General features: G+C 43.8%; 14 protein-coding genes across 14 annotated transcripts; 7 read left to right on the plus strand and 7 right to left on the minus strand.

The window, feature by feature from the left end:
- The first annotated feature begins 275 nt into the window (after window positions 1-275).
- Window positions 276-3,452, plus strand: SJAG_00052 (zf-C2H2 type zinc finger protein/UBA domain-containing protein). The gene is made up of 3 exons (XM_002171317.2): window positions 276-392; window positions 437-1,043; window positions 1,198-3,452. The coding sequence occupies exons 1-3, from the start codon at window positions 285-287 to the stop codon at window positions 1,233-1,235; spliced, it is 753 nt and encodes a 250-aa protein (XP_002171353.1). The 5' UTR covers window positions 276-284; the 3' UTR covers window positions 1,236-3,452.
- On the minus strand, window positions 1,021-2,799 carry SJAG_00051 (G-protein coupled receptor Stm1). The gene is made up of 2 exons (XM_002171316.2): window positions 1,761-2,799; window positions 1,021-1,611 (listed from the first exon to the last, which is right to left on the minus strand). Exons 1-2 carry the CDS (start codon window positions 2,428-2,430, stop codon window positions 1,421-1,423), a joined length of 861 nt encoding a protein of 286 aa, XP_002171352.1. The 5' UTR covers window positions 2,431-2,799; the 3' UTR covers window positions 1,021-1,420.
- On the minus strand, window positions 2,691-3,379 carry SJAG_00050 (hypothetical protein; the record flags this gene model as incomplete). The annotated part of the gene is made up of 2 exons (XM_002171315.2): window positions 2,691-2,733; window positions 2,778-3,379. The coding sequence occupies one exon, from the start codon at window positions 3,377-3,379 to the stop codon at window positions 2,972-2,974; it is 408 nt and encodes a 135-aa protein (XP_002171351.1). The 3' UTR covers window positions 2,691-2,733; window positions 2,778-2,971.
- A 36-nt stretch (window positions 3,453-3,488) lies between the features above and the next one.
- Window positions 3,489-6,047, plus strand: SJAG_00049 (fungal protein). The gene is made up of 4 exons (XM_002171314.2): window positions 3,489-4,144; window positions 4,330-5,068; window positions 5,126-5,222; window positions 5,277-6,047. The coding sequence occupies exons 1-4, from the start codon at window positions 3,997-3,999 to the stop codon at window positions 5,637-5,639; spliced, it is 1,347 nt and encodes a 448-aa protein (XP_002171350.1). The 5' UTR covers window positions 3,489-3,996; the 3' UTR covers window positions 5,640-6,047.
- On the plus strand, window positions 5,981-7,219 carry SJAG_00048 (outer membrane voltage-dependent anion-selective channel protein). Its single transcript, XM_002171313.2, has one exon. It carries the CDS (start codon window positions 6,132-6,134, stop codon window positions 6,978-6,980), a length of 849 nt encoding a protein of 282 aa, XP_002171349.1. The 5' UTR covers window positions 5,981-6,131; the 3' UTR covers window positions 6,981-7,219.
- SJAG_00047 (hypothetical protein) lies at window positions 7,128-7,718 on the minus strand. Its single transcript, XM_002171312.2, has 2 exons — window positions 7,459-7,718; window positions 7,128-7,419 (listed from the first exon to the last, which is right to left on the minus strand). The coding sequence occupies exons 1-2, from the start codon at window positions 7,696-7,698 to the stop codon at window positions 7,324-7,326; spliced, it is 336 nt and encodes a 111-aa protein (XP_002171348.1). The 5' UTR covers window positions 7,699-7,718; the 3' UTR covers window positions 7,128-7,323.
- A 260-nt stretch (window positions 7,719-7,978) lies between these two features.
- Window positions 7,979-8,251, minus strand: SJAG_00046 (hypothetical protein; the record flags this gene model as incomplete). Its single annotated transcript, XM_002171311.1, has 1 exon — window positions 7,979-8,251. The coding sequence occupies one exon, from the start codon at window positions 8,249-8,251 to the stop codon at window positions 7,979-7,981; it is 273 nt and encodes a 90-aa protein (XP_002171347.1).
- Window positions 8,252-8,655: 404 nt separating this feature from the next.
- Window positions 8,656-9,677, plus strand: SJAG_00045 (Ino80 complex subunit Iec1). Its single transcript, XM_002171310.2, has 2 exons — window positions 8,656-8,942; window positions 9,006-9,677. Exons 1-2 carry the CDS (start codon window positions 8,801-8,803, stop codon window positions 9,563-9,565), a joined length of 702 nt encoding a protein of 233 aa, XP_002171346.1. The 5' UTR covers window positions 8,656-8,800; the 3' UTR covers window positions 9,566-9,677.
- Window positions 9,678-11,128: 1,451 nt separating this feature from the next.
- Window positions 11,129-12,845, plus strand: SJAG_00044 (adenylosuccinate synthetase Ade2). The gene has a single exon (XM_002171309.2). The coding sequence runs from the start codon at window positions 11,240-11,242 to the stop codon at window positions 12,542-12,544; it is 1,305 nt and encodes a 434-aa protein (XP_002171345.1). The 5' UTR covers window positions 11,129-11,239; the 3' UTR covers window positions 12,545-12,845.
- Window positions 12,840-14,722, minus strand: SJAG_00043 (ornithine decarboxylase Spe1). Its single transcript, XM_002171308.2, has one exon. It carries the CDS (start codon window positions 14,328-14,330, stop codon window positions 13,035-13,037), a length of 1,296 nt encoding a protein of 431 aa, XP_002171344.1. The 5' UTR covers window positions 14,331-14,722; the 3' UTR covers window positions 12,840-13,034.
- Window positions 14,723-14,837: 115 nt separating this feature from the next.
- On the plus strand, window positions 14,838-17,371 carry SJAG_00042 (hypothetical protein). The gene is made up of 2 exons (XM_002171307.2): window positions 14,838-15,596; window positions 15,644-17,371. The coding sequence occupies exons 1-2, from the start codon at window positions 14,973-14,975 to the stop codon at window positions 16,178-16,180; spliced, it is 1,161 nt and encodes a 386-aa protein (XP_002171343.1). The 5' UTR covers window positions 14,838-14,972; the 3' UTR covers window positions 16,181-17,371.
- SJAG_00041 (hypothetical protein) lies at window positions 16,138-18,578 on the minus strand. Its single transcript, XM_002171306.2, has one exon. The coding sequence runs from the start codon at window positions 18,344-18,346 to the stop codon at window positions 16,211-16,213; it is 2,136 nt and encodes a 711-aa protein (XP_002171342.1). The 5' UTR covers window positions 18,347-18,578; the 3' UTR covers window positions 16,138-16,210.
- Window positions 18,523-21,284, minus strand: SJAG_00039 (6-phosphofructo-2-kinase). Its single transcript, XM_002171304.2, has 4 exons — window positions 20,655-21,284; window positions 20,356-20,603; window positions 20,138-20,302; window positions 18,523-20,093 (listed from the first exon to the last, which is right to left on the minus strand). Exons 1-4 carry the CDS (start codon window positions 20,926-20,928, stop codon window positions 19,479-19,481), a joined length of 1,302 nt encoding a protein of 433 aa, XP_002171340.1. The 5' UTR covers window positions 20,929-21,284; the 3' UTR covers window positions 18,523-19,478.
- Window positions 18,573-19,461, plus strand: SJAG_00040 (sister chromatid cohesion protein). The gene is made up of 2 exons (XM_002171305.2): window positions 18,573-18,909; window positions 18,979-19,461. Exons 1-2 carry the CDS (start codon window positions 18,720-18,722, stop codon window positions 19,332-19,334), a joined length of 546 nt encoding a protein of 181 aa, XP_002171341.1. The 5' UTR covers window positions 18,573-18,719; the 3' UTR covers window positions 19,335-19,461.
- Window positions 21,285-21,593: the final 309 nt, after the last annotated feature.

Here is a 21,593-nt window from a genome sequence, read left to right on the forward strand (position 1 = left end):
GGATACGGAGGTGCGGGGCAGCAGGGGAAGGTGCGTTATCTATGATACCGGGGTGCAGCGGAGTGGGGGGAAGAGGGGGGAGAGGGGTGCAATGGGATGGAGTGTGGTGCAATGAGGTGGAGCGCGGTGCAGTGTAGTAAAATACGGATTCGTACGGTACTACCGTATATTTGTTAGCGTACGCGTTTCGAGTACGCTATTCTCAATACAGAGCTCTAGCGCTGTCTAGCGAGGGAGTGAGTAACACCCTGGCCCGGTGCTGCACACTCGCATCAAGAACCAACATGCCGTACAAATGCAACGACTGTGAGAAAACGTTTTCGACGGTGGAATTGGCAGAATTGCATGGTGTCCGTAAAGGACACGAGGAATTCGAAGAAATTGAGGCCTCGGTACGGACGCTGGAACGACAATGGCGGCTAACCACATCAAACAGGAACACAAACCACGCACTGCCGAAGAAATTAAAGAGACCCTTGATCGCTTGCGTGAAAAGGTCAAGGACAAACGCAGATTGGAGCAGGAACAGTACCGTTTGGAGCAGAAGAAGAACGCTGAAATCGCGTCCAAGTCGAACAAGGAGACCGGAGATGCCATTGAGGCCGCACGGAAAAAGACTCAGTTGAAGGAATGGGAGAAAATGCGCCGACAAAAGGCCGAGGACGTTTTGGCGCGTAAGAAGATTCTGGCGGAAATTGAGGCAGACAAGAAACGACGTGCCCGTGAACGCGAACAGCGTCAATTGCAGCGTGAGGGAAAAGGCCAGGCGGAAAAGGTGCAAAAGACTGAACGCGCCGAGAATGTTTCGGGAACGTCTCCCTCGTCTAACACTGCTCGTGCACCCGCTACATCGTCTCGACTCTCCATTCGTCACGCCGGCGTAACGGTCAATCTCAACGTTCCCGTCGAAGAAACACTGGGCCAGGTGTGTGCAAAGGTTATGGAAAAGATGAACTTGCCTCATGAGCCGAGTGCGTTTTACACCACGTTTCCCAAGGCAGAGTTTCCACAAAGTCGGTTCACAGAATCGCTGAAGGATTTAGGTAAGCAGGACACTCGATGCGAAACCGTGTTGCTGTTACACACACACACACACGCACACTCGATGCAAAAGACAACCTCGCGCATCCTCTTCGCATGCATGTGTTTCTTATTATTATTACTATTATTAACAAAGGGTTCACACAACCCAAACAGGTCTTGTCCCTTCAGCGGTATTGCTATTGAAGGAGTAAAAGTCTATTGTGGGATTCAAGGACGACGATACGGAATTGATATGCGTTTGTAACAAACAATGCAGTAATGACAGTAACGATGGCCGGTTGTTGAAACGTTTTAAAACCTTTTTTTTTCAACAAGGCCCTGCTATATACACGATTCGGAAGCGAACAAACTAGCAAGCTTACCCTTGGATGTTGGTTTATTCGGAACGGTATTTAATGAACTGGAAGAAAATGATGACGTCCAAGAAGACGGTGCTAGCAGCACCAATGAGCCAGGGAGAGTTCTCCTTGAGGTAGTTGCAGTAATCCGCAGCAGGGAATGCGATGATACTCAACACATAAGTGATGTTTCCCGACATGGACAGAATGAAGAAGAAGATGGAAAGACCTGATTGTTTGTTAGTATTGGAAACACGATGGATTGGGGTTGAGAGAGGGAGCCAATCTACGGGCAATTTCTTCCCAAACATTTTCGTTTACGGAGAATGCGTCGTAGTGCTGCTGCCACTCTTTCAAACCACTTCTTTCTTTTCTTACCCTTGGTTGATTTGTTGCGGTGGTTTTTGATAATCTGGGGGAACCGGGCGACAAAGTACAGAACTGAACTGATGACGCCAAACATAGAGGGCCAAATGCTGACATCGTTGTTGCTGTTGTCGACCGAAGCCTTGCTGATGACCCAGTTACCGATGAACGTGGAAACACAAACGATGCCAATCATGAACACACCACGTTGGGTCTCAGTCCAGGTGTCCCAGAAAATGACACGCTCCTCGTAAGGTGCCATGGGCGCATGACCGCTTGCAGTTGTACGGCTTTCGAGCAAAGGTTGTTGTTCTCCAGTGCGGGTGCCGTTCTTACGAGCCTTATACCGGTAATAGTATACTTGCAGCAGAAGCATCGAGTCTGAGAAACAATAGTATACGGAGAGCACGAGGACTGTGGACGCAACATTGCCCCAAATGGAGCCGATTACGTTGAAGGCATCACCAATAAGCCAGATGATGAGGAACAACTCAGAAATGCTCTCGCCCGACTGGTACTTGTAAGTCTCGAGCAACTGGGGAATGAGAAGCACAACCCAGCAGCCCAAGGACAGTGCTCCGAGCAAAGACGCAAGGCTCTCTAAAAAGGAAGAAGGACCTCCAATGATGGGCTCCGGCACGACAGGAAGTGTGGTATTGCTGCCGTTTAAGGGGAGAAACATGGTGAAGAGGGAAGGAGAAGGAGTTGGAAAAAAAAAAATTGAAGAGAATAAAAAGGAGAAACGAAAAAAAAAAGGAAAGAAAAAGAGATCTGCCTACTGAACGAGTGGTGAGAAAATTGATGACAAGTTTCGGAAAGTTGTCAAGTTGTGGTAAGTTGTTGATGGATGGATTGAGCCTTTTTTTTTTAATTTATTTATTTTTTTTTCTCTTGAAAATTAAAGAAAATAAAAAAAAAAGGAAAAAAAGAAAAAAGAATAAAAAATAAAAAATAGAAAAGGAAAGGAACAGAAGAACAATGGAAACTACGTTTGAGGTTAGTTAAAATTGTTTTCTCTGTCGGTCTTACTCTTCTGTCTTGTGTTCTCCACAGTCGGTGCTTACTGCCTTTAAGAGGAAACTTTTTTTTTCTGTGTGACGAGGACTGTCACTGGTGTCCTTGATAAACGACGGTTCGTCCAAGTTGATTAGTCGCGCTATCCCGCTAATTGCGGCGGCGACCTCTCAGCGACGGCATGGTTGTCCCCACCACGAGCTGGTTTATCAGTAGAGGAAGATGTCGGGAGAGAAATCAAGGAGAGGGCAGAGGGAGAGAGATGCGTGCCTGTAACAAAGCGCGGGCCAGCCGGCGCGTCCGCAGACAGACAGGGAACGGTAGAACGAGGTGCGCCTTGTAGCCTGGTACATAACCTTTTTTGTCTTAGGGAATTCGCCTACTGCCCATGGAAATTCGCTGCTGCTGTTGGTCGCACACTGAGGGCGTGTGGAGAAGCGGACGGAGATTGCGGGCTCATCCGCCAATGGAGGCGAGTTGTGAGATCTTATCGCGACACACGTGGACGGAAGCGAGGAGGAGTCGATAGAGGAGCGAGCGAAGGCGAGAGTCGTAGACTCGGGGAAGGTAAGATTGGACAATGCGCAGGGCATGCAGAAAATACACTGCATGGCCATCGAAGAAGCACTTTCTGCCACGAAACGAGGCGATTTCGCTTAATCCGCGTGACAATCGTCACTGTTACCTAAGTTAATAGCTTAATTGCAATCTTATCGTATCTCTTCTTAGATAAGATATCATTGGTGGCCGAGCGGTAAAACACTGTCTCCACCCCATTCATCTTCCCCGCTTTCTCCCGTTCGAATCCCGGCGACGTTCTTTTTTTTGTCTCGGTTCTTCCCTCGACACGTCATCACTTTGCGCATCCCAAGCCAATGGCTCTGCCGGTGCGTTTCGTAGCAGCCGTTGCATGCAGCAAAAGCCGTCCGTACTGCATCCGCCATGCTCGAATTGGCCCGTAGCGGCCAGCCCTAGGGCGCCTACGCACACTCACACATCCACCGGGTGCGCTTCCCAGTAGGCGCCTGCCTACCCTCGACTTACCCATACCAACCTTCTCTCCTTCCTTCCTATACACAACCTCTCCCCGTTTGTTATCTATCCACAACCAACAATAACGCCAAACCAAACAAAGCAAATTCGCGTTTCTGCAAGGTCAAGAGAATTCATCACTGCAACAAACAGAAAGAAAAAAATAAAAAAAAAAAACTTCTTTGCTTGTTTACAGTGAGCAATGACTGAACCAGTTCCTATTGAAGACCAGTCCGTATTGGAGAAATTAATCGGCATCCGTCAGCAATTGTCTGTGTTGAAGCATGACCGTTCGCGCTACATCGACAAGAACGATGTTTTCAAAATCTACCATCAGCTTGTAGAACAGAGTAAGTGCACAGAGTTAGAGAGAAGAAGGAGAAAAAGAAGAGAAGGCCACAGGAGGCGAGGGGGAGGAAGTACCGACGTGTCGCCGTTTGTTGTTTAGGGGTGATCATGCTTCGCAAACGTAATGTCCGCCGGTAGCGAATTCATGCCTTGGGAGTTATTTGCTAACAGGTTTTTTTTTTTATAGTGAACGTCTTGCAGAGCATCCGTAAGGAGCAGCCAGAACGCCACAACAGAGTTGATTTCCTGCTGGATGACTGTCTGCACTTGCTTTCTCTGTTCTATCTGGCCATTGGCCGGAACAACGACCTGCCTGCATTCTTTGCCCAATTGAGCATTGTAAAGCGTCTTATGGACTGCAGCATGGAGGGCGCTGCATACACGGAAAACGACACCAAGTTGGTCAAAGAGCGTTTGGATATCATTCGCGAAGCCATTGAAAAAGAAAGCTTCAAGGACGACAAGGACGTAGTCGTTGTCGAGTACCTGAAGCGCAAATTCGAAGACTGCGAGGCCAAGTACGAGCAGGTTGTCAACAAAATCAGTATTCTGGCACCTGAACTAGTGCCGGTGCAGACCCAGCTTGTGTCCATCAAGCGTCAAATCGCCAGTTATGCTGTACGTCCCGCCTCCGACCCAAACACGCTGGAACGCTGGGTGAAACAACTCAAGGAAATTGAGGCAAAACACAACGAGGACGGTCAGTTCTGTGGTGCCGATGGTGAACCGCTGGCCGGCCAAGAGCTGTGCAATGGCTTGCTGGAAGAATGCTTCAGCTTCATCGAAGACATCAAGTCCAAGCAAGGCCTGTCGGAAGAAATGAAATCGAGTCCCAAGCTCCAGGCCATTTATGAACGATTGGATGAACTTCTCACGAAACTAAAACACCTGACCTTGACACATCGCTGGACGCTCCGGGAGACAGAGTATGTCAAAGTGCAACGAACTGTTTATGTGATTGGCTAACAATTTTTTGCTTTTAGTTTGTACCTGTACAAAGCGTCGCTGGCCGAAATTGATGCGACTCGTGTCGATGGTCAGTTTGTCGATGAAAACGGAATTGCCCCCCCTGGACAACGAGTAAGTCTGAAAACTTCGTGTTTAACAACACTCACATACTAACATGCGTGCCAGATTTTGTTGTACCTGCTCAGACGCTGTTACGCCTACATCTACCAATTGATGGCAGCTAGCGAACCCGTGTCCGAAGCCCTGCTTCCCGTTCACAATCAGCTGCAAACGGTGAAGCGCTGCCTTCGCGAAGTTCAGCGCAGCGGAGGCATTTATTCCGAGCGTGACTTGTATCCTTACCAGATGAAATTGGCTTCCCTGGAGAACCTTCGCGTGGGTGGAAAGTTCCTCGCCTCAGACGACTCTGTCCCCGAGGGTCAGGAACTTGTGAATTCGCTGTTGGCACAATGTCACCAATTGATTGAAGAGATTCGTGATGAAATGCACCAACACGATCTCGAGGAGCACGCATCTGTGCAACACTAAAACACACTCCCTGTGCAATTGCATGGAGCACCAACCAATACTTGCATGCACTTCGTAATGTACCGTTATGCTTTGGGAGTTAGTAACCGTAGGTTGCTTTTAAAGCACAAGTAGCAATTGTCTCGTAGACCTTGACAGCGTACAAACACCTCTATATGGCCCAGACAAACTGGCTCTACTCGCTCAATTCGTGTCAATTTGACTGCCCGCTATTTCCCGTCTCGCATCTTCAATGATAATCGCTGCAATTCGGTAAAGCGCTATTGCACGACAGAGCGAGCCTTAGAGCAGTTAAGGAGGAAATTTCGGTCGACAAACAACGGCCGGGTGTGGTTGGTAGGGCTGGCAGCCGTCGACAAGCTTTCCCAACCGCGCTGTAGTAATCCTCTCCCCGACGAAACTTGTGTCTTTTTTTCACAGTAAAGGTTTTTTTCTTCCCATCTCATCCATTCGAGGAGTGTATAATAAGAACCACTAGTAACCTTTTCAATCATGGCACCTCCTGCATACAGTTCTATTGACCGTCTTTGCAATGACTTGCTGAAACGCGACTTCCCCATCGGTTCGACTCAACTGGGCGTCCGTACATTTGCTCCTAACGGTGTCGTCTTCAACGTTTCTGGTGCTCAGGACCCAAAGGGTATAATCGCTGGTAAGCTCGAAACCAGTTATTCCGACAAAGTGAACGGTCTGTCGTTGTCCCAAGGATGGACCACGGCTAACGTTTTGGAGTCGCGCATCAATTTGAAGAACCAATTGGCCCCAGGTCTTGAGGTAAACGTCGCAACTACGTTCAGTCCTGCTACGGCTGCCAAGACTGCGAAGTTGGACTTGGTTCATCAACATTCTTTAATCAACACGCATGCCTTGGTCAACGTCCTCGACGGAAAATTTGTTGGTGATTTTACCATTGGTCACGAAGGCTTCCTTGCCGGCGCTGAAATTGGTTACGATGTCCACAAAGGTAGTGTTTCCAACTACGCTGCCACAATTGGTTATGTTGCTTCTCCCATCACGATTGCTCTTCAGGCAACAAACAACCTGAGCGTCTTCCGCGCCAGTTATTACCACCGCGTTAGCCAACAGGCTGAGGCTGGAGGCTGCGTCTCGTGGGATGCAAAGTCAACCGAGAACTCTGTTTCCTTGGAACTTGCTTCCAAGTACACCTTGGACAAAGACACCTTCGTGAAGGGAAAGATCAATAACGCAGGCATTGCTACGCTTTCGTACTTCCAAACCGTTCGTCCCGGTGTAACTGTGGGTCTTGGCCTGCAGCTCGACACCCAACGTCTTGGTCAACCTGCTCATAAGGCTGGTTTGTCCATCAACTTTTCTGCTTAAGGCTGATGGATGACCAGCTGTCCTTGACCATTGGCAAGCACATTTTTCACGACTTTTTCGTACGACCATCCGTACAATATGACCAGTCAGAGTTTTAGTAGTTAAGCTTTCATTTTCGACGTTTGTGTTTCACCAAATATTCATAAAGACATTCAATAACTCGTTTTAGTGACCATTTTCAATGCTCGTTCAGCCGTTCAGTAAAACAATCCGATTATGTATTCCTAACCGTAAAAACCTTAATCCTTTCTCCTAAAACAAAACAATTAAAAGCACACTCTAGACTGTGCACTGTAGTAAACCAAAGGTGTTAACTTTTTTCCAGAATGGCGAACTTGCTTGTTTAAAGCAGTTCATCATCCAGTAAACCAAAGTCGTCGTCGTTTACGGATTTTTCTTTCCGTTTGCGTTTCTTCGAGCTGGTGTTTTGGTTTACGAGCTGCTCGCATTAGTTTATGTGTGCATGTAAAAACCTTACCATTTTGTGGACCTCCTTCTCCGACTCAGTAGGAGCCATTGTTTTTTTCAGGTACTTGTAGTATCTCTCCTTTGCGTAATCTTTTGATTTTCTCTCTTTCTCCATTAGTTTCGTAGGTTCAAAAGCTTTTTCTTTTTTGGAGAGTCTCTTCTTTTGAAAGTATCCTACATCCAGGGCTTTGGGGTTCTCTTGCGTTAAACGCAAGTTCATTAACGCTTGTTTTGCTCTTTCTCTTGACATTTTGATTCAAGTTTGTGTGAAACGTGGGTATCTGGGGTAAAAGTACGGTAGGCGATTGCAGTGGTGGGGCAGTAAGGGAACGCTAAAGAATAGTTAAGCTAAACAACTTGGCGCCATTTCTTCTTGTGTGTGGGTTCGGCTGTTGAGATGCTTAATTCATTGGTTTCTGTTTGATATTTCCTTGTTTATTATCTTTTGCTTCTTCCCTTCTTTTTTCACAGACACGAGAAAAAGCAATGTAATACATTCACGTTAAGAAGTCAAACTCCGTTTTCGTTACTCAAATGGAACTGTGTCTTCCGTAAGGGTGTTGTGAAAGGGGAAATCGTAGATGAAGGAATTCTTCAAATCGTTGGACCTTGTACATGCGACGTTGTTGTCTACGCTCTTGATGTTTCCGAATCTTTTCTCTTCTAGAAGTGTGCTTTTTGTTAAGTAATAAATAAAGTAAACCACGAACGGCCGTTTGATCTTGCGTGTCGAGTTCGGGATGCATTTGCATCGTCAAACGAATAAATGTTTCTGATAAAGGACAAATAGTAACAAGACTCATCTTGAATTAATCAATTGCTAACAATTCGAGTAATTTGAAGCGTACAATTATTGGGTTTTCTGCAGGTGAAGTTAGTTGTATTTCTTTATTTATACACAAAAACTCAAAGTGCATACAGCACATAAGAATACATTAGGTAACGTTTACCAAATCAATTATTTACGGGTATATTATGAATTTACGCGTTAAGCGTAAATAGTAGAATTCTGTTATTTCTAAATGAAAAGCGCGTCGCGCAATGGAAGAAAAAGGAATGTGTAAAAAACTGGACAACAAGAACAAATATTGTTTGTTAATGTAATTCAATATTTCAAGATGTGTAATAATTGAACGGCCTTAACATGGTCTTCCTGAGATGTCTCTGTCGCGCTCCTTCCCATTCCCTTAATTCAGTTCTTTTCTGTCCCCACACACCCACTCCTCTTCCCCACATTTCAGGGCCATCTCTTTAAACCCCCCTATACCTCGTTAAATTTCACCACCAAAAAACAAAAGCTACTTTTATACGGTGCAAACGCAGGAGAACCACTTCTATGCTATAGATTCATAATGTCTATCTCTTCAGATACTTCAGGTTCCGTTCCAGGTTCTCCAATTGAACTAGAACCAGAAGCAGAAACCATATGCCGCTGGCAAGGATGTAACCAAGATTTGTACACCCTCGATAATCTCGTGTACCACATCCATCATGGTATGTAACATACGCGCGACGTAAAGTAATGTGTCAAAAAAGACTTATTATGCTAACGGTTAGGCCATATTGGTAACAGAAGACCAAAGTACACGTGCGAATGGGATGGTTGCCCTCGCAAAGGTCTTGCCCAAACATCACGATTCGCTCTTGTAGCCCATCTGCGATCACATACCGGTGAAAAACCGTTTATATGTTCTGTACCAGAATGTGATCGATCATTCACTCGTTCAGACGCGCTAGCAAAGCATATGAGAACAGTTCACGAAGCGGACACATTAAGACCGTCAGACCCAATTCCAAAAGCCCATCCTATGCATCCGCAAAACGTGGCAAATGCAATGGTGCAGAGTGCTCGGGAAGCACGAGCTGCCCAACAGAGACAAGAAGCTGGCTTGCTCAACGTGGACATTGAGAATTGGTTGGATGCCTCTGCTATGCCTAAAAGCTCCCATGATATGTATCGGTTGCAAAAGCGGAAACTTCAATGGGTAAAGAAGGAGAGAGACTCCTTAAAGGCTGAGCTTGAAGAGCTTGAAAAACGGGTTTTAGAAGCAAAGACTGCAAAAGAGTATGTTTTAGATCGGCTAGTCCAAAACGTGGACCCTACTATGTCTCGTTGAGACAATCCAAGACTCTTACATGACCTTTGGGGAAAAAAATTACAGGCAAAAAGGGTTGCTACGAGACATTTCTGGGAACGAAATTAAAAAAGAATAAGATTGCAACTTGAGCTAGTACATAATTAAATACTCGTTACGGGGGAGCGACACGTTATTGTTGTCGATAATGATTGTGTATATAAGCAATCTAGCCTGCATGCTAACTTAGTGCTTCATATAGCTCGTGCAATTCTTCGTATATTTTTCATTTTCGCAACTCATGTCCCTCCCCGGTCACTCTGTGCAACACAACCCCAGACCAACCTTAATTGAGTTAACATTTCTCTGGCGCGAGACACAAACAGCTGATGCATCAAGCCAGCCGGAAAAAAACAGTATGCATTCATAAAGCATACAGTCAACTATTAATACATGAACGTAACGAAAAGATTCTGTTTATATAGTTCCGTGCGTCTCTAAGTATATTCACTTTTTGTGCAAAATTATATATATATGACTGCTCGGACATCTGCCTCCTAACCCGGACAATACATACTGAATACGATATGTAGCCAAAATGTTCGGGTTTTTATTGCGATAATGTACATTCAAATCAAGCTTTGTTGTTCACAACTTGAATTCCATGGCCGGTAGTAGCCTTTTCTTCATTGGGAAAATCGTTAGAGGGATGTGTCAAACTCAGAAATCTGTTTTGTTTTGGTAAACCTCTCTCTTTCTCGTTTTCTGAGTAAAGAAGGCGTGTAAAGAGCTAGTGTATTGTGTGTGTGTACGCTAGCTTTATGCACGTTAACGTTTTTACGTTGCCTTTTTTATTTTTATTTTTCTTATTATTACTTTTTATGTCTTAAAATCAGTTTATGGTGATCTTTTATCAGAAAGCGTTTGTTTTTATGTTTTACTGGTTGCATACAAAACAATATGCTTTTTACTACATTTAAACAAAAACTCAGAAAACTATGCTCCACACACAAGACATTTGTTATTCGCATTCACTTGTCTCTGTTATATGATACCTGCCGCAGACGCTTGCACCTCGCTCTAGACGATGTTTTACCGTTCAACAGCCTGTTCCCGTTACCAGATTAATGATACGCTGGTTCGTATCATATTCGCTGAGTCATGCTATCGAGAGATCTTACAGGATTCGCGGAATCCGCTTCGCCCCTTCGCGTGCACAGCTCGGATCATTATCACCGTGCGACAGTTTCTCCGAGAGGATGCTGGCCGGGAGCTGAGCCGAGTTGTTACTGCGGGTAGTATTTGTTTGGCGGTTTAATGTGCAAAAAGTACATGATTGCTGCTTCTCTTTGACGGGACTGTTATTGGACGAATTCTGGCCTTTGTAACTGGCGTTCGGTTCGTGTCTTCTTTGTTTGCACATGCAAGCGTTCTTCTCCCGGTATGCTTATTCCTTGGTGTGGAGAGCGAAGCTGGTGTTCGGTAAGTTCGCTTATCTTATCGGGCCGTTTCATTGGCCCCTATTTTTGAGATCGCCTGTCGGTGCAGGATTCTAGGCGCACGAAAAGGTGAACATTTGTAGTGATTACAGGTGTGCACGCGGAAAAATGGCAGTGAGCTGCGAAAATTTTTCATTCAAAACGCACTCAACAGCGCATCCCACAGCCAAAAATCCACCACTCAACACAACAGCAAAACTCTGACACACAACACATAATGGCACTGGTCTCAGAAACAGGCGTCGATGTCTCTACGGACGGCATTACTGTCGTTCTGGGCAGTCAATGGGGTGACGAAGGTAAGGGCAAGCTTGTCGATATTCTTTGCGACAACGTCGATATTTGTGCCCGTTGTGCCGGCGGTAACAACGCTGGACACACCATTGTTGCCAACGGTCAGACTTACGACTTCCACATTCTTCCCTCTGGTCTTGTGAACCCCAAATCCGTCAACTTGATTGGTTCGGGTGTCGTCGTGTACTTGCCTGCTTTCTTCCACGAGTTGGAGAATCTTGTCAAGAAGGGTCTTGATTGCACAAACCGTATCTTCATTTCCGACCGTGCCCAACTTGTTTTCGACTACCATCAACGCGCCGATGCCTTGAATGAGGCCGAGCTTGGTGGTAAGAGCATTGGTACCACCGGTAAGGGTATTGGTCCTGCCTACTCTACTAAGGCTACTCGTAGCGGTATTCGTGTTCACCATCTCTACAACTGGCCCGAGTTCGAGAGCCGTTACCGTAAGAATGTCCGTGATCTTCAAAAGCGTTACGGTGCTTTTGAGTATGATGTCGAGGGTGAGCTTGTTCGCTACAAGGAGCTTGCTGCCAAGCTTCAACCTTACGTTGTTGACTCCATCGCCTTCATCCACACTGGTTTGAAGGAGAAGAAGCGTATCTTGGTCGAGGGTGCCAATGCCCTTATGCTCGACCTTGACTTTGGTACCTACCCTTATGTCACTAGCTCTAACACTACCATTGGAGGTGTCTGCACCGGTCTTGGTGTGCCACCCCGCGCCATTGCTAATGTGATTGGTGTTGTCAAGGCCTACACTACCCGTGTCGGTGCTGGTCCTTTCCCCACTGAGCAATTGAACGAGATTGGTGATCATTTGCAAAAGGTGGGTCGTGAGTTCGGTGTTACTACTGGACGCAAACGTCGTTGCGGTTGGTTGGATCTTGTCGTTCTCAAGTACTCTACCCTCATCAACGGTTATGACTCCCTTAACCTGACAAAATTAGATATCCTTGACGACTTCAAGGAAATTAAGGTTGCTGTCGCTTACATCGTTGATGGCAAGCGCATTGAGACTTTCCCTGCCGATTTGGACAGTCTTGAGAGTGCTGAAATCATTTACGAAACCTTCCCTGGATGGCAAACCAAGACCACCGGTATCACCCGGTGGGAAGATATGCCCGAGAACGCCAAGAAGTACATTGAGTTCATTGAGAAGTTCCTTGGTGTGCCCATCAAGTACATTGGTGTTGGTCCTGGTCGCGACGAAGTTTTGGTCAAGCACTAAGCTTCCTTGCTTCCTCCTTTAGCCCTATACTCCATTCCCCTCTTAAACCTTTAACAGTTTGTGTGTTGTTCTGTCGCTACTCAGACGACGGTCGCCTCACTCTCATTTCAACTTTTGTTATTGTCATGCCGTTCATTTATCCCCTTCGCTTCTCTGTTTTACCTTTTTAACAAAGCAGCGTCTTAAAACACAGTGCTTGGCTGCTGGAATCCTTAGGGATGAAAACCCCGACACCTGCTGTTGCGCCTCCATTTACGCCTTCCTCATCCTTTTGGATTGACCCTGATAGAAGAAAGCAATAAATTTTTGATAGCTTAGCGCGTTGGCAGGGAAGTGTGGTCAGGTATTTGAATGTGTATCTTATGGCAGTGTAATGCGGTTGAAACTTTATTTACCTGCACCGCCGTCCATAGATTGGAATCAGTATAGGAAAACGAGAATAAACATGATATAGGCTAACGGACAAGCGTCCATATTGACAGAAACTAAACTAAACAAGGTCTGTTGACACATACTCAACTTTGCTGGTTTGGAATCCGTTGAAGGAGCTAGCAGCAGCTACTGTATATGCACCGGCATCGTCGAAGTAAATCCAGTCACCGACTTCGAGTTCAAAAGGCAATCGAGCGTCAGAAGCAATTACGTCCAACGAGTCGCACGTAGGACCCCAGATTGAGCACACGTGGTCACCAGTTCCCACATACTGGTTGTAACACATACGACCTGCGTGCTTTAAAACTCGGGCGACCGGATGTTGATGATCAAATAAAATACAGTTCAAACTGCCGTAGACGCCGTCGTTAACATAATACATCACCTTGTTCTCTTCGGGAATCCGTCTTTTAGCTACGACGTTTACCGCTAAAGTAAACGCTGTAGCGACAAAGAACCGACCGGGTTCGGCAATGATGCGAACGTTTGCGGGAAAGTGAGTATCCAACTGCTCGCGAAGAATAGCAGCCGTCTGCTCAAACGAGTCGCTCATAAACCCGCCGCCAATGTCAAGTGTGTTGAAATGAAAGCCATAGCGTTCACCTTGATCGAAAACTACACGTGATCGACAAATTGCATCGATAAACGATGCTGGATCAAGGTTACCAGAACCCACATGAAAACTAACACCGACAACGTTCAGGTCAAGCGTCTTAGCAACACGCAACAGTTCTTCCGTCTCGCTCATGGGTGCTCCAAACTTCAGACTCAAACGACAAATGCTATTCTCGTCATTCGTCGAAATGCGAAGCAACAAACGAGCATTGGGATGATGTTGTTTGCACTTGTACAGCTCTTCCGTGTTGTCGAATGTCATAAAGTCGACATTATTGTTACGGGCGTACCGAATGTAGTTGATTGCTTTGCACGGATTAGCATACACGATCCGTTCTGGTGAAACACCGAGACTCAAGATCTGCTGCAGCTCACCCTTAGAGGCGCAATCAAACCCCGTTCCAAACTTTACCAATAAGGCCAACACGCGAGGATCTGGGTTGCATTTCACTGCGTAAAACGGCTGCACACGGGGAAGGTTTGTGTGCCATCTCACCAGTTGACGATATACCTCCGCGAGGTCAGCAACGAAGAATGCATCGGCATCCCTCATCTCCCCAGTTGCCGAATTTACCTCGGATTCAGAGATTTTTTGCTCCAGTAACTCACGAATTGCCTCACGAGACTTCCCACAGGAAGACCACGTAGAAACAGACTCAGCCGGACTGAGTCTGTTCAACAAGTCCGTCGTACGCAACGACTCGCTAATGTTCATGTTCTGTTCCAAAATCAATGGCATTTTTATGTCTTCTTGTCGGCTCTTTGTAACTCAAAAACAACGAAAAGCCTCTTGACCACTGCACAAGCAATCCTGTTCCCTCAAGGTACTTTAGGTGTTCAGAAAGCACTTAAATTAGTGTCGTTTCGTCCTCTGTTTTTTCTATACGAAGATGTATATAGAAATGAACAGAAACTATTTCAAGAGAAAGCGTAGACGACCCCTATGGTATTCTTCTCTGGTTTATCAATGTCAGCAGCAGCTGTAGGCGTACTTGTCCAACGTTACCACGATGAAACTATTGGTGGAAGTGAATGGTTCTTCGCAGGTTTGCTGGAGCGAGGTTAGGTTTACATTAGCTGCGACGTAAACAATAAACTCAAATCTTAAAACTTGAATTTAAAAAAAAAATAGGAAAAGCATATGTTTATAATTGAAATATAGAGCTTACATTTATATCCATAGGCCTATGTATACAAAACCTTAATAGCAAATTTGACGCATGTTGCGCAAACAACGATATATATAGCCTTTGCTGTCGCATTAGTCGCTAAATTCAACGATCATTTATTGCATAATAATTCGTCTTGTCTAGACACTACAATCTAACGTCTTACATTACAAGCAATAGCTAATAGCTAACTGTTTATACGTACGTTTTATATGGCAATTGAAAAGCTGAAAAATGCAAATACTTCCCCTCCGTGGTCCTCAGTGATATCAATCGCAAGGATTAGACCCCTGTCGCTAGAGGAGATGATTCAGGAGAGACCCTGTGTTCTCTCTGTGAGCCGCGAGAACAAGAAAACAAATGATATTTACAGTTGTATGATTACGAGACCTGAGAGTGAATACACAATTACTGTGTTGAGTGAGCCTCACCCATTACGTTTCACTGTAAATCACTGCTCCGATTCACGAGGTTTAGATTGCTCGTCTTATGATATTGGTAATGAGACCCTGCATGCCAGGTTAATGAAGCCATTGCTGCATAAGCAGAATGTCTGTCTGTTTGTCTGCGGGTCAACGGGCTCTGGAAAATCGTTTTCGCTGTATGGAACTAATCGTAGCCCCGGATGCGTGTCACTTGTATTAAAGCAGTACTTTGAAGCAGATGATTTTTTGGGCAGACGTTCTATATCCATACATACGCATCAATTCTTGCTTCAAAAGCAGCTGGGACGATTACCTGATGATGACTGCTTCGATGGTAATTTGGTGCATACGAATACATATGAAATCTCTACGTGGAATGACTTTATCCCATTAATCCCTTCACTAAAACAGGTGAGAAAGCGATGGAAGCTATGTTTATTACTAACATTATTTTGCAGCGTGAGATATATTATCCAAAAAAAGACGACTGCACATGGATTCGTCAAAGTACTTTCTTGTTTCAGCGAACAAACAAGATTACGACAAAACTAGTGGTTATCGAACTTCAAGAAGACGTTTTGAAACAAAAAATGTATAACAATCAGTGTCCTCTGGGCGACTTAAACACATATAGTTCTAGACTTGCTCAAGCTGTTGCTTCAAAAAGACCAGTATGTCTAAAGATGACCTCTAATATGGGTACTCACATCTACACGAATGACTACAACGAGATGCAACATCTACTCATCCTCTCCTGTCTCTCTCCCACTTCCTCTTATGATTCTGCACAGGTGCTCAACACAACACACCTCTGTGAAGAAATGGCACGATCAACGATGAACCAAAAAAACCTACTAAATACTTTTACTACGCAAGAAACGGATACTACAAACCAATTTTTCAAACCAGGAAAGCCCTCTATGGCTTACAGTGTTGAGACAGCCATTCGAAATGAAATACAAAAGTTAAACCAGTGTCGGCTTACTAAAACATAAATTACTCATAACGAAAATATCCATAAATATCTATTTTTCGTATACCCTTAGCATGGCATACAAATTGGAAACTTGCTGCATGTATGATTTTGCTGAGTCCATAAGTGCAGGTGAAACATTCGACAACAGGGTCCCAACCTTTTGAAAATACTCATCTGAGTATGTTGTCGCACCGTTGACTTCCGTCTGTTGTACCTTTGATTGAACGTAAGGGGTTGCAAGTTGAAACAACAGACAGATAAATACCTGGTCAAATTCGACTTGTGCCTTCAAAAACTCACTTTCTGATAACTCGTTCGTCTTTGTTTCTTCTAATGAAACAAACATTCGGAAGCCCAATGTCGCAGCTAGAATGCGTTTCATTTGCGGAGAAAGAATGTCCACGCCAAATGAATGAATGGAGCGCATTACCTTCCATAGAGTTTCCGAAGTTGTTTGATTTATAGCAATTAAATCAGAGGCTTCATCCCTTGTTTCTGGAATATCAGCCAGCTCCTTTTTCAAATCATCAGTGAAACTTTCCGTCACGGTGTTTTGCAGATAAGTGCAGAATTTATGGCATGCTTCCTCTTGCAAATCATCCAACTTTAAAACAGTTAATCTGCTCTTAATGTGTGAAAACTTGTATAATTGCCGAAGCAAACGCAAAAAGCGCACACTGACAGAAGGGATACTTTCCTTCGAAACTCTTTCCAACGAGCTGTGATACTGATTCTGAAGAGTTATGAAAAACAGTTCGAATGCATCGTTAAGTATACTGTCATAACGTTCACACAAACCAATAAACAGATTGGTGGAAGCAGATGGAGAGGATATGGTTGTGATACCCGAAAACTTTAAGCTTTGGATTTCTTGCAAAGCGCAATTTGTAGTCTCAAGTGAGTTATTGAAAGCGAAAAGCTCTTGATAAATCTTTGTTAAAGCATCATCAAAGCCCAAGACAGATGCAAAATGACCACGTAAACTAGTAAGGTTCCATTCAACCGTTTCGATTGAAAACGGAGCCTTGCTTTGGTGCTGGTAAGTCTCCAATACATCTGTACAAACCTTACACAAAGATTCCGTTGCACGACTCACCATATCGTTTATAACAGTTTCCAACTTTGCTTGGAAGGAAGAACGTAACTGAGAGTTCCAAAGTTCTTGAAACAATCCTTCATACTCCAAATCGATAGATTGAAAAAGTGAGCGTATAAGGTCAAGGTACTGCTGGAGTGATGAAAGCTTTTCAGTACTTTGTGGGGCATCGAGAAAGAGCGGTGGCGTAGAGACTTTCCAATTATTCAGCATTTGCTCCAACTTCGTTGTAGACATGCGTTCCGTTGGAATAGTTGGTATGTAACTGAGGATTTCCTCGTCAAAAATACGTCTATAACTTTCCGTAGGTAAAGGTCCAAGAGCTTGTAGAATCTCTTCATCTTTGAAAATAGTTTTTTCGTTTAACGAATGTCTTAGTCGCTCGGTTTCCTCTAAAACATCCTTATTACAGACATGACAAGTGTATAAGAAAGCTTGACAATTTTGAAGAAGATCGTCGCTCTCCCGTAATAAGCTGGTTTTTTTGTCAAGGTAGTATTGAAACGAGTCTTCCTCGGGAATTGAATTATATAGCGACCAGGCACACAGAAGAACGGCAGGTGGTTGTCGGGCACGGAGCTCAGTTTCAAAAGATTCATGGAACAGTTCATCCAAAGCTTGAAGACGAACTAAAAGGACTCGCTTCGATTCCTCATTTGTGTTTAATCCATTCAAATACTGACTCAAGAAACGATAAAGTCGAACAGCTGGCAAAAGCTGATGCTTGAGAAGCAGACTCCTCCCTGCATGAAAGCAATGCGCCAAAAAATTGAATGTGATATTTTTTCCAGGCACAGGGGCTACATGTTCATTCCAAACTTTCGACGCTGTACTCATTCCTTCCGAATTCACTTTGCTAAACATATCTGAAGCATTTTGTGTGATGTCTTTCAACTTGTCACTCACGTAAAACAGTCCCTCAGCTGCTTGTAAAAAGCTTTTATAGTTTAAACAGACCATTTGACGTAACTCAACCTGTTTCTCTTCAATCTCCTGCCGAAGGGATCTTTCATATTGCAATACAGCAGGAATTCTTCTGTTCATGAAAACCTGCTCCCAGAGATTGTTTCCATCTTTAATACTGCCCATTTGAGATATTGTTATACATAAAAAGAAGGGCGCGAAACGGGGTATCTATTAAGAATGAGGTTGTTTTTTCCAAAAAGTGTTCAAACTTCTTAATTAGCTTATACAACACTTCAAGCACGCTACAATATATGAGTTCGATAATTGATAAATGAATGTTAATGGACTGTATTGAATTCCAGTCCAGGGTATGTTGTCTGTGGCTAGAAATGATTTTGGTGTCGAGAACTTCGCGGGCAAATTGCATTAAGAGAACCCAGCTCCCCAGCTCGACCAAAAAAAAATCAACAATTCCGTTTTATAGACCCTAGATTTGATTTTGTTTCATTTATAGACAACTGCTGAATCATTTATCATATAATTACAGATTTACGGCATGCCGGCAGGAGAATTACAAAACGAAAACCCTCAAATTAAGTCAAGCCATTGCATTCCAAAAAGAACGAAAATTGCTGGACCTGATGAAGTTAACTATTACGCTGGATTAGATCCAATCGATGGAATGGGCATAGTGGAGTCCGCTGAAGATTCTACTTCTGAACCATTTGATGCACAAGAAGTATTTGGTAAGCACGAATATTCACAATTTCTGCATAGGAGATTTAGGTCTTTATTACGATTATTAACCAGGTTAGATCTACTAGCATCGATAAATGATCCCGAACATCCCCTGACACTTGCACAATTGTCGGTGGTAAATTTGAATGACATTGAGGTCGTTGACAATGGACGTGATTCCTCGGTAACGGTTCACATTACGCCAACGATTCCTCATTGTTCTATGTGTACACTAATTGGACTATGCATTCGAGTTCGTTTGCAACGTTGTCTTCCTCCGAGATTCCGAGTTCATGTCTATGTAAAGAAGGGAACACATGCCAGCGAAAACCAAGTCAATAAGCAGCTTAACGATAAGGAGCGTGTTGCTGCAGCTTGCGAAAACGAGCAATTGCTCGGTGTTCTCAACGGAATGATGTCTTCTTGCGCTTAGTATTCACTTCTCGGTTTTGTTTTGTTTGTTTTGTTTGTGATGGAGTCCTTCAATTCGTTAAGAGTTTGGGAAAAATGAGAAAAGGGATGGGGTGAGATAATATAATAAAAAGTTTTTTTTTCTGCGGTCGTAAACAATTTAACATTATAGCTCGTTTAAAGCGTATTCTTTTAACATTGCACCTTCACTGAGAAAGGTCAATCGGTAGATATGACTGGGTTGTAGTGGGATGTGAATGATTTCTGATGAGGGAATGTTTCTAAAAAAGGCATATAGAACCTTGATCACATATGGAGAAGCCATCATAACAATGTCACCGGATTCATGTTCAAGCTCTAGAAGCAGTGATTCCAATCGAATCGCCAAATCACACAGAGATTCTCCATTAATAAAACGATAGCGGTAGGGGTCTTTTTGAAACAATCCGTATTCCACTTCCCCAAGTCGTTCTTTTAGAGAGTCAAATCCAGTATACTCGTCAAGCGGTACTGGAGACAGCTCAATGCGTTCGTTTACTTTAAATCCTCTTCTGGAAAGCTGACTAATGTATTCTTGTTCCAGACACGGCGGAATGTAAAGGGAACGCCTATGTTTTGAGCTTTTCATTACGCCGATAGCGCGTGAAAGAGTGTCAACAAATGCAGTACTATCAGTAGCCGACAAAAAATCGCACAAAGGGTATTTCAAAGCAGGTGATAAAAGCAAGTAAACGGCTGCAGTGCTGTGACGAATGTTAATGAGTAAGAATAAAATACGAGACTGTATGGTCAGAAATATGCGATGAAAAAGCACTTTTCACTTACAATTAAGTAGCCGCTATTACTCTCATTTGTTATCACATGTTCAGAGTAGTTTCGAAGTTTAACATAAGAGTATTCAATTTCATCGACTGGCTCATACGTCTCAGAAACTGCTTGTACTCGTTTGTTGTAAAGACTTGATGCAGTTTCGTAATCCATATTTGTAATCTAATTCAAAGATTAGTCAGAAATAATAATATTCACGCGTTGAAAACACGTACCTTTAGCAACCGTTTTATTACAGTCGCAATATTATCATTTATGATGTTCGTATCCGTGCACATACTCTCAATCAATAAAACTTTTATACCTCGTTTAGTGAATAGATTAACGAGTTCTTTTCTTCGTTTCTTCGTTCCATTAATGTCGTCAAAAATGGCAACTTGTCCATTTTGTTTGTACAAAAACTCGTTGATATCCGTGAGGCAATTGTTAACGTACTTTTGATAGTACCGGTGTTCATGTAAGGCTGTATATTTGTTAGTTCATGCAGCAGAAATCCGGACTCATGTATGCTTACTGTTAGGATCTTCATAAAACTTCATAGAAAAACCACTGTTAAAGCTCTCAATGTACTCGTCCACTCGAAAAACATCACATTGAACGCCCAACCAACTCAAATACCGTGCTAGCAAGCGAGCAATTCGAGATTTTCCTCGAGCAGGAAGTCCGGCCATAATCACAACAAGCTTTCCTGCATGATATAGTAAACCATTCTCTGTCGTATAAATCTGAGCACCTCCACGAGGAGAATCGAATGAAATTTCCGTCGAACTATTGGTAACCCGTTTCATTATGTAGAGAGTGAAAGTTCCAGGTGTTCAGTATTAGAACACGTAAACTGTCTGTAACGGGAAATATGGAAAAGAAAAAGGTAGGGTGTAACGAAGGTTCCTTTCGGTTCTGAAACTAATTTACGGACAGGAATGAGTAGCAAGCAATAAAATGTGATTGCGACCTCACTCAATATGTACAAGTCCAAACAATACAAATAAAACAATCAATGCTCAAAAACGACGTTACAGAACGTTAATTGAGTGAGAGATAGAGGCATGCAGCTATTACAGGACCGTTGGGATATAAGCTGACGTATGACCACGTTCAGGTGAGGGTCTCGAAGGCCACTCATACCCCGCTATAGAAGTAATTAATCGGCCGTCAGTTCGAGGATGTAATGAGCAATATGATGAATGTAAAAGTAACGCGACAAAGGACATTCCCATGATTATTGAATAGTATATACTGAATCATTCATGTCGAAAATTAAGGATTTGGTTTTGTATGAAGTGAGCGTATATAGACGGAGCACAAGAGCCTTCGAGACATTGTAATCACACTTAGTTAATAAAAAACTTTGCTAATACTCTATGTCCATTAGGTTTCAATTCAAGTCATTGCTTGTGCAAGGATTATTACGTTTTTTTCCATTTGAAAGTTCCCTATAATGTCATTTCTTTTT

This window comes from Schizosaccharomyces japonicus, assembly GCF_000149845.2.
Source record: "Schizosaccharomyces japonicus yFS275 unplaced genomic scaffold supercont5.1, whole genome shotgun sequence".
Classification (NCBI taxonomy): domain Eukaryota; kingdom Fungi; phylum Ascomycota; class Schizosaccharomycetes; order Schizosaccharomycetales; family Schizosaccharomycetaceae; genus Schizosaccharomyces; species Schizosaccharomyces japonicus.

What these genes read in the sequence shown, in the direction of transcription:
- SJAG_00052 (XM_002171317.2), top strand. Translation starts at nt 285, where the DNA reads ATGCCGTACAAATGCAACGACTGTGAGAAAACGTTTTCGACGGTGGAA. An exon ending in TCGAAGAAATTGAGGCCTCG is followed by an intron (nt 393 to 436) that starts GTACGGACGCTG and finishes CACATCAAACAG; the next exon opens with GAACACAAACCACGCACTGC. An exon ending in AGAATCGCTGAAGGATTTAG is followed by an intron (nt 1,044 to 1,197) that starts GTAAGCAGGACA and finishes CAACCCAAACAG; the next exon opens with GTCTTGTCCCTTCAGCGGTA.
- SJAG_00051 (XM_002171316.2), bottom strand. Translation starts at nt 2,430, where the DNA reads ATGTTTCTCCCCTTAAACGGCAGCAATACCACACTTCCTGTCGTGCCG. An exon ending in CCGCAACAAATCAACCAAGG is followed by an intron (nt 1,612 to 1,760) that starts GTAAGAAAAGAA and finishes ACAAACAATCAG; the next exon opens with GTCTTTCCATCTTCTTCTTC.
- SJAG_00049 (XM_002171314.2), top strand. Translation starts at nt 3,997, where the DNA reads ATGACTGAACCAGTTCCTATTGAAGACCAGTCCGTATTGGAGAAATTA. An exon ending in CCATCAGCTTGTAGAACAGA is followed by an intron (nt 4,145 to 4,329) that starts GTAAGTGCACAG and finishes TTTTTTTTATAG; the next exon opens with TGAACGTCTTGCAGAGCATC. An exon ending in TGGACGCTCCGGGAGACAGA is followed by an intron (nt 5,069 to 5,125) that starts GTATGTCAAAGT and finishes TTTTGCTTTTAG; the next exon opens with TTTGTACCTGTACAAAGCGT.
- SJAG_00048 (XM_002171313.2), top strand. Translation starts at nt 6,132, where the DNA reads ATGGCACCTCCTGCATACAGTTCTATTGACCGTCTTTGCAATGACTTG.
- SJAG_00047 (XM_002171312.2), bottom strand. Translation starts at nt 7,698, where the DNA reads ATGTCAAGAGAAAGAGCAAAACAAGCGTTAATGAACTTGCGTTTAACG. An exon ending in AGAAGGAGGTCCACAAAATG is followed by an intron (nt 7,420 to 7,458) that starts GTAAGGTTTTTA and finishes TAATGCGAGCAG; the next exon opens with CTCGTAAACCAAAACACCAG.
- SJAG_00045 (XM_002171310.2), top strand. Translation starts at nt 8,801, where the DNA reads ATGTCTATCTCTTCAGATACTTCAGGTTCCGTTCCAGGTTCTCCAATT. An exon ending in CGTGTACCACATCCATCATG is followed by an intron (nt 8,943 to 9,005) that starts GTATGTAACATA and finishes GCTAACGGTTAG; the next exon opens with GCCATATTGGTAACAGAAGA.
- SJAG_00044 (XM_002171309.2), top strand. Translation starts at nt 11,240, where the DNA reads ATGGCACTGGTCTCAGAAACAGGCGTCGATGTCTCTACGGACGGCATT.
- SJAG_00043 (XM_002171308.2), bottom strand. Translation starts at nt 14,330, where the DNA reads ATGCCATTGATTTTGGAACAGAACATGAACATTAGCGAGTCGTTGCGT.
- SJAG_00042 (XM_002171307.2), top strand. Translation starts at nt 14,973, where the DNA reads ATGGCAATTGAAAAGCTGAAAAATGCAAATACTTCCCCTCCGTGGTCC. An exon ending in TAATCCCTTCACTAAAACAG is followed by an intron (nt 15,597 to 15,643) that starts GTGAGAAAGCGA and finishes ATTATTTTGCAG; the next exon opens with CGTGAGATATATTATCCAAA.
- SJAG_00041 (XM_002171306.2), bottom strand. Translation starts at nt 18,346, where the DNA reads ATGGGCAGTATTAAAGATGGAAACAATCTCTGGGAGCAGGTTTTCATG.
- SJAG_00040 (XM_002171305.2), top strand. Translation starts at nt 18,720, where the DNA reads ATGCCGGCAGGAGAATTACAAAACGAAAACCCTCAAATTAAGTCAAGC. An exon ending in TGATGCACAAGAAGTATTTG is followed by an intron (nt 18,910 to 18,978) that starts GTAAGCACGAAT and finishes TAACCAGGTTAG; the next exon opens with ATCTACTAGCATCGATAAAT.
- SJAG_00039 (XM_002171304.2), bottom strand. Translation starts at nt 20,928, where the DNA reads ATGAAACGGGTTACCAATAGTTCGACGGAAATTTCATTCGATTCTCCT. An exon ending in GTTTTATGAAGATCCTAACA is followed by an intron (nt 20,604 to 20,654) that starts GTAAGCATACAT and finishes ACAAATATACAG; the next exon opens with CCTTACATGAACACCGGTAC. An exon ending in TAATAAAACGGTTGCTAAAG is followed by an intron (nt 20,303 to 20,355) that starts GTACGTGTTTTC and finishes TCTTTGAATTAG; the next exon opens with ATTACAAATATGGATTACGA.